Source organism: Sphaeroforma arctica (assembly GCF_001186125.1).
Source record: "Sphaeroforma arctica JP610 unplaced genomic scaffold supercont1.173, whole genome shotgun sequence".
Taxonomy (NCBI): Eukaryota; class Ichthyosporea; order Ichthyophonida; genus Sphaeroforma; species Sphaeroforma arctica.
The window spans coordinates 116,815-125,068 of NW_014040385.1; the positions used below are offsets into that span (position 1 = coordinate 116,815).

Genomic DNA, 8,254 nt, shown 5'->3' on the forward strand with positions numbered 1-8,254 from the left:
TATATATGACACCCTAGTCCGTATTCCTGTGCGTGTGTGAGTGTGATTGTATTCAATTATATCTTCGCCTCCATACGTATACATGTGTGAATATAAACTCTTTCTTTTAGTATAATCAGGTGAGTTTTCTTTCTTGTCTGAATCCGTGTGTCGGGATCACTTGCTATATGAAGCACGAAGGAAAAGTCATTCTTTTGAATCATTGAATCCTAGTGCTGAGATAATTTTGTATTTAATGAAAAAACCCCTCACTTGTGCTCAGAATCACTCTGCGGTCAACGAGCTGGGAATTGGAAGGTCGAGTGCGATCTCTGGCAATATGGTATTTGCGATGCTACAGAAAACTCTGGACTTCAATTGTTCATCCAGTGCTTTCGCTCTAGATTTAATGTGTATCTGACAAGAATACTTGTACATAATTTGAGTGTTCATGTATCTGAATTGGGTTGATTACTTTTCATAACTGTATCTGTAAGCGATACAAATAGTATAGTTATATATTTACTTTAGTAATTTGTAAATACATGTTAATTCTTTCATTTTGATCCGTAGACGGATTATCATCAAGCTTATACAGACGATATGTATACATCGATTTACTTAGGCTCTAAGCTCTGACTTAGATTCATTCATATTCGTGTTTTTTTAAGGACTACTTCATGAGTCTGGAAATGGCATCGGCAATAGTCACGCTCCACAGATACCTGTTCTTATCGATGCAGAGCTTAAAACTCACCATCTATCACTTGAATCCTGTACGTTGTAGGCCCGAAAACCATGCACACGGCCAAATTCTCACACATCAAGAACAAACGGTACACACTCTCCGGCAATTTGTTGATGGGTATGTACGTCCGCTAATCTTGCACCCTGCCGCCTCGCAAGCTGTATGCATATCTCGTTCTGTTTGTAATTGTATCGTTCTATAGCCTTACGCCTTCAGCTACGGACTGTTTTGTAACTGACACTTTACTGCCTAAAAGATTCATATATCCACCATAGGCCCTACAGCGATCAAGCAAGTGATGTATAGTTTATCGGATCGTATATCGGACATTCCATTAGTTTGCTGTACCATCCTCAGTTGATTCATATATGCAAGTTGCGTATAGTTCACCAGGTTGCATATCGTCTGTTCTATAAACTGGCTGTACCACTTTTCAGTTGATCCACTCGAACACGTGGTGGATAGTGCATCCGTTTGTTTTTCAGTACATTTATGTGCGTTCTATACCACCCTCAGCTGATACATATGCACTTTCGTGTCGTTTGTTTCGGTATCTGAGTCAGAGATCTGTTTTAAACATCCTTCTCTGATAATTCATTGTCTGGCATTGTTCTCATAAGAATTTGAATTGGATTCCTGTTACGCAGAGGCCAGCGAAGAGATCGAGGCAATTATTATCAAACTAAAGAACTGGGTGAAGAGAAAATCGGCCAAGATGGAAGGAATCTCGTTTAATCTTGGAGACTTCACCATTGAAGTCGGGTCGGTTGTCGTGGGCAGTCAAGATCGCGGTATCATCATGCGGGTGTGTGATAAACATTTAACATTGTGAGGATGTGCTGTCGTTTGGATCACCAGTTGTGTAATTATTTTTATCAATGGGTACTGCATATGGTTCGTCGATCACTACTTGGTTTAATAATATTCAAGGGCTTGTGCTTTCAGTGATGTCGTGAGACTTTTGTTATGTGTGTCCATGACGATGTGGGCAAGTGGGCTACACATCATACTAAAGCCGCCCAGTTCGGATATGTTTGCTGCCAATCAACCCCTGTGTTTTCAGTCTCATTGTTTAGCCGCGTCTGTGTACAAACGTTAATCTTCAAATTTATTCGACATTCCCGATGTACGACGATATTATACTCCTTAGTGCTTGTACTCACGTGCAATAGCTCAACATACTATCTGTGGCGTGACCATGGATGTCGGTGATCGGTAGGAACGTGGTATGTGTATCTGTGAGCTTTATGTGTACGTATATGCATTTGTGCACAATAGCATCCCATCAGCTTACCTATATTCTTCACTATTGTCGACAAGGCGTGAGATTCTGTTCAGTCGCGATATATCTCGCATACATGCGTGTTGGAACAAACCGACACTGATATGATTCATCCGATGCAGCTCTCAATTTGCATTTCAAAAGATCTAAATTTCTACCGAACATTGTTTGGACTCGCAAAACAGAGGCTAAGTGAAGGTTTAAAAGCTCAAAAATGTGTATACTAATACTTCACGAAGTATATGTATGCGCTAATATAACTCACCGAGTCGCTCCTGCCGATTTCAACTGCAGATGGCATATGGAGCGTCCACATCTCAAGCGCAGTGCGTCGACCTGTTGACCGAGATGTACACGATGATCTTCCGGTGTACACAGACCATTCGTAAGTATTAGCCCCAATAGCAAATTATTATTTTCTGCCGCTCATCGGGTGGGTGTTGATCGAACACGGATACCTCAATCAGCATCCGCTGTATGTTTCATGATATATCTCGAAAGCAACCGCATAGGCAGCTTTTCAATATTCTCTACTTGATTCTGCAACAGCTTCTACAGATGAGGTGTTCCCGGTAACTGATTTCCAGACGGTGGGTTTGGATCCTGAGGACTGTGGCGACCGACACATGGCCTTCCAATACATGACCGCTTTGAAGCAAAGCAAAATACTATAGACCAGGTCGAGGTGGTAGTATTGTGACACGGATAAGTTAGTGCTGGGCTTTCCCTAAGTCATCTTGATACCAAGGCTGCACCTTCGTCGGAGAGCACTAAATACTGTGTACTCTAGCGAGTATGAGAATGTAGTTGTATCCAGAGAGGTACACTCTCGAAGCCCATGTGACTATAGCTCGGATCAGTTGTGTCTTGCTACCTAACCTATACCGCTGACAGTTTATCATACTTGTTATCCTTCCATGTTCTGATAAGAGGGGCGCGTCAGTGATGCCGCATCAGGCAGCAGTTGGGAAGAAAAAGCCGTCATATGGTGCAGTTATACATCTACGATTTGGACAAGAACGGGCTGATCATCCACCGGCTATTTGCAGTAGTAGAGCACCTCTGGCTAAGCCCCGCGCTTAGCGCGACCCAAGCACGATTATACGACACACTCGACATATGAGCACAGGGTGTTAAGTGATAAATGCCTCCGTTTTACGCCTCGTATCCAAAATAAAAGGTGTCAAGGTATTTGATGCGTTTTATTCTTTGTTACTACTAAATACACTTTGAAGTATTCATTCTTTTAAAATATGTTCTGAGCCATAAACCTGTCCGCATACGGAGAACAAGAGTACCCCGCACCGTCCAAGTACAAATAAGTAAATATACTATCTTCTATATCGTCACTCGTATAGCAACTACCCACTATATATTAGAACATTGTAGCTCCATGCAGGTCCAGTACGTTCCGACTACGTAGTAGAACAAGATGTGTTAGACACAATTGTTGGCGCCACACTTTCTTGTCAACATACTCAATCCTATTCATGCCCACCCGTGTCCATCGTCCAACTCTCTACAGGGCTTTCGGTGTGTATGCCACTCAGGAACGAGACCTTACACAGACTCCCGCTTGGCCGTTTTTTAATTTGTTGCGTTCTATCACTGCTAGTCATTTGTGATATACCATGGCCAATATGTACAAGGCCAACGCATTCTAATCAGTGTTTCCGCACGCACAGCTAATTGCCTGACCTTTCCAATGCCGCGCAAAGACGGAAATTGTTGAGTTCATGAAAATTGTGAATGCAATCCCAACAGTCAATTTCGAATCGAGCAGTTGCACTTGACAATTGAACAGTATCACGTGTTCGATGTTTCCTTGAAGTGAGCAGCTCGCTCCAATCTTCGTGGACTGTCTTCCAATCGGCAAGGGGACCACTGCCGATCATGGGCACGTGTCCGTCAACTAAGTAAAAATTTGATTGAATGTCATATCCAAATTACATATCCAACCCATTAATACCAGTAGTTAACGTACGAGTCAATGAATCACCTCGCTTGAATCCCTCATTATTTCCAAGTATTTTCGTCGCCTTTCTACCAGCGTGTAGAGGAGGATTTTCTCCGTACGACCCAAGCATCTGGAAAGGTTTGCCTTCCAAATTCGCCGGTACGAGAGTGGGTATCACACCAAAAAACTTCGCGGCCTTAGCCGGTGCATATATATCCTGCATCTCGGGGTCCTCACTGGGCTTTGCGTGTACGCGAGTGCGCATAAGATCCTTAGGTGTGTCATAGTTGACCAACGAACTAGACAGAGCTTTTCTCAACGGGGCATGCTCCGCCTCTTTGAACGTGTCCAGCGAATCGGACAGTAGCTTACACGACGCCCGCCTGGCGATTGCGGCGGGGACACTCATATATGAATCCCTCCCTTCGTTCACCGGCGCTGCCTGATTGATGAAATTGGTTGCCGCCAGTTTTGATGTTCGCATGCCTCTGCTGTCGGCCATACCTTCCACTGGCGTAGTTGGTGAGGGAGATGCGGGATCTGACTTCGTCGACAGGAGATCCTCTGCGCTACCAAATCGTTGTACGGCAGAGCGATTTTCTTCGCCCATTAATTGACTATGAAATTTGTTGGGTGCGCTTATAGGAGCTACAGGGATACCTCCCAAGATATTACACGCCTTCCCTGAGTTTGTCGCCGGAAGCACCTCGAAGATGTTGCTATTCCTGCGTATGGGTTCACCCGTGCATATCAGACCCATCTGCATCACCTCCTTCCCGCATGCTGAATGGCACACAATGAGACACCCAGAACATCGCACTACATTGGCAAATACCAGATCTTTACACTTCGCGCATGCGGGTGGCTTCTGCGCCTTGAATCCGGTATATTTAAAATTGTGCTTCCGGTTGCTCTTTATCTTGTTCTGCCCTTTTTTGAACTCTGCAAATCGCGTAATCTTATTTTCTAATAGCATACGGTATGCACACTGCTGAGCGTCGTCAAATATAGTATAAGATGGGAAGAGTCCTTGTGCAAGTTGCTCCCGTATCCACAGACTATCTTTCTCATCAAGATTGATCTCAAACTCTGAACCGGCTTCGACGAAACTCTCATAAATTTCCATAGCAGAGAGTTTTACCAGCAGAACGTCTTTGCCTTTGCAGACCTTATCGTAGTGCTCTTTCCAATCCTCACACTTCCAAAAGAAAAGCAGGATTTCCTACAAATATTCACAATTTCCGCATGAATGAGCAGTGAGAACGCCTCCGAGACAAAGCCGCCAATTGTATCCTTAAAAGTTCATATATCAAAGAGCTACGTGAATGAATTTGTGAGTTAATTCGCATAGTACTGAAAGCTGCGTATTTTGTCGTGGTCTACAATCTTATTCCAGATATTTACTATATATATACTCTCTACGTCTGAATACCTTACAGAGCGCCAGTGAGTAGTGGTACAAACAAGGACAACCCACAACGGCTAATCTCAGACAAGAATTCAGTACATGAGAGAGGTTAACTACTACGTTTGTATTGGTCAAATATAATCGCAGAGAAGATCAGTATAATACGGAGGTGCGCATACGGATGAGATACTACAGAAATTATTCATGCCCGCCACCCGAATTACACGACCAACCTCACGAGGAAAGCAGTATGACCTTTCCTTCAGACCAGCTTCGAGCGTCTGTGCATTTCGCATTCATACAAGAATCTAGTCGATTTTACTTGCGACTGCTAAAAAGCGACGTTCTTGTAGAATTTTGTATCCGATTTCAACGTTTACAGGACCGAATGCGCAGTATACACATTAATGACAGCCAAACGTACGAGAAGCTTTACTGGGATCCACTAAGAATCTAGGTAATTAATAGGGTCCATGACCAGATCCAGCAGATGGTACTATCAACAATACTGACCATAGGAGCACAAAAATGTGAAACATACCTCACTATGCTCAGCCCTCAAAAAACTAAAGAAATCTCGCGCATCGCTACTGTTTCGATATTTCAGAATAAAAAGAAGCTGATTCGCGTAGTTGTTCTTCGCATCGTCTCCGCCCACCATCGACTGGCCCGCCGCACTTAACCTTAGAAGCAAACTAGTTGCAGACGGCGCTTGTGTGTGTATGAGATTGTGAGCAGAATTATCCACCAACACGCTCACAGGCCTCTGGGTAGACTTGGATGACCTTTTTTTAACTGCACTAGAAGTCACAGGAGATGTTGGAGCACTCGTCGTTGCCGGGGCCTTCGGCAAAAGTGACTCAAATAGGTCGCATTCTGACTGCTCGAGTGCGTCCAATTTCCCACTAGTAGTTATTCTACGAGACTCGACAGGGCCCTCGCGGAATGAGCGAGTACTTCTGAGAGATGGCCCTACCGCTTCCCCGGTAACCAGCCTAGGATTGATGTAAACAGCACTCGTAGTAAGGGACCGTGTGAGTGCTGCACTAGCTGTTGCCAACTGAGCAAGCGGAGAGTCATCATTAACTCCTACTTCGCATTCTCGTCTGGCCATGGTGTTCTGCACCATTCCTGCCGAAGTTTTACACTATAAACCACACCTGTCAAGTAGGCGATATGAATATACCAAGACTTGATCACACTAGAAAGTAGTTTAAAGTACTACGGGTGTTGTCGCTAACAGATAATTTGTATCACTTTGAAACGTCGTATGGCACTGCCGGCAACCAACTACTATCCCAGCTAACGTTACTGGCTCTATGCTCTTCTAATAGCCTCCAGCCATATCTGTATGTAGTATTCTCTGTATTTTAGAAGGCTACGCATTTACAAGCTGAAGTATTCCACGAAGTATTTCAAGTTTTTTTTTAAATATCATAAAAAAACTGTTCAACAAATCAACACATCCTGTCTTGCTGTATTTTGAAAAAACCCAAAAACCAAAAAAGGTGACCAACCACCAGCAGTGACCAGCCCCAGCCCCCAGGTCTCAATTCGTCAAATGCACATATTTAGCCTTCTGAAAATCAAACAATATGCACCGTTTTGATTTCTTTTTAAAGTTAACCCCGTTGTTCAATTTAAATTTTCAGAAGGCTCTGTTAAAAAACGCAAGCGTTTCCTCTTTTTTTTAAAAACCCGTTTTTCTTTCTCTGGTAGACGTGTGGTCTGAATTTCTGCCAAAAAACGCCTATGCAGCCTTCTGAAAATGGAGCAAAACGACTACTAAATAAATATGTACGAGATTTATTTATTCTTAAAGACTGCGACCACTGACAAATCTCAATAAATACACGTATTTAGCCTCCTAAATAGTACAACACATATCTATATATATATAATCGTGTAGAAATGATTACGTTTCCGTTAAGCTTTAAAAGTTGCTACAAGATCTTCACAGTATATTCATATGGTGCCTTCCCTATGGTATAAAAAAATATACAAGCAAAACGCAAAGCGTATGCGAATTCGTTTGTATATTTAAAACCAAAGCGTTGTATTTGTGTGGTCTGGAGTCTGGACTCTGAGAGTCTGGAGTCTGGAACTCTGGATTTCTGTGGAAAAATAAACCCCCCTCTATGAAGGCTGTAAAAAGAACAATTTTAAAAGTGTAAAAAATATCAAATACATAGTTTTGTTACTAATATTTTTTCGAAACGGGCTCTTAAAAAACCCAAATTTAAATTGGGTTTTTTGGGATAGTTGTTTTTAAAAAAAACAATATGATTTGTATTTTTTTCCTCTTGCCGAAGATAAACCGTTGACAGGTTTGGTGAACTAGAAATACATACGTGTATAAACCTGTCAGCATCGCCTTAACTTAAGCCTGAATTGAAAACTCGAACTGTAAGATGGTTTTTGGCGCGTCACTTTTACTGCGACCGACCATAGCCTCCTAAATTGAACATGGCGCGGCTGGCGCAAGTTTTTTTTAGAGGTTTTTCTGGGGGGTTTTATACTAAATAAAACAATTACTGACCGAAATCATCGAGATTCGAGAGACTACGACCTTGAGCCTCCCGGGAGTATCTTGTTTTAGCACTTCTTTGATGTGGCGTCACGGTTTAACTTGCTATATCCATTAAAGGATAAGAATACGCAGACCGTGGCAGAATTATGTTGTCAAGTCTTTGCTGACCACGGGTGGCCAGGTATTATGTGCACTGATAACGGTAGTGAGTTCTGCGATGACGTAATGGAATCGCCAGTACTCGTATCAGGCATATGCCATAAGAAAGGTGTGCCATATACGCCGCAAAAGCAAGGCGCGAATGAAACGCGCCATAGAAGACTTAAGTTATTCTTGCGTACTGTATTAAC

General features: G+C 42.8%; 2 protein-coding genes across 2 annotated transcripts in view; one reads left to right on the plus strand and one right to left on the minus strand.

Annotated features, from left to right (window-relative positions):
• Positions 1-3,204, plus strand: part of SARC_03419 (hypothetical protein) — a 5,103-nt gene extending 1,899 nt beyond the window's left edge. Inside the window, exons 2-6 of the mRNA XM_014302801.1 lie at positions 263-322; positions 767-844; positions 1,375-1,532; positions 2,304-2,394; positions 2,559-3,204. Of these exons, the coding sequence (XP_014158276.1) occupies positions 263-322; positions 767-844; positions 1,375-1,532; positions 2,304-2,394; positions 2,559-2,683 (512 nt within the window). The 3' untranslated portion in view covers positions 2,684-3,204. The remainder of the gene's footprint in view (positions 1-262; positions 323-766; positions 845-1,374; positions 1,533-2,303; positions 2,395-2,558) is intronic.
• On the minus strand, positions 3,197-6,762 carry SARC_03420 (hypothetical protein). The gene is made up of 2 exons (XM_014302802.1): positions 5,916-6,762; positions 3,197-5,188 (listed from the first exon to the last, which is right to left on the minus strand). Exons 1-2 carry the CDS (start codon positions 6,501-6,503, stop codon positions 3,956-3,958), a joined length of 1,821 nt encoding a protein of 606 aa, XP_014158277.1. The 5' UTR covers positions 6,504-6,762; the 3' UTR covers positions 3,197-3,955.
• Between the last annotated feature and the right edge of the window lie 1,492 nt (positions 6,763-8,254).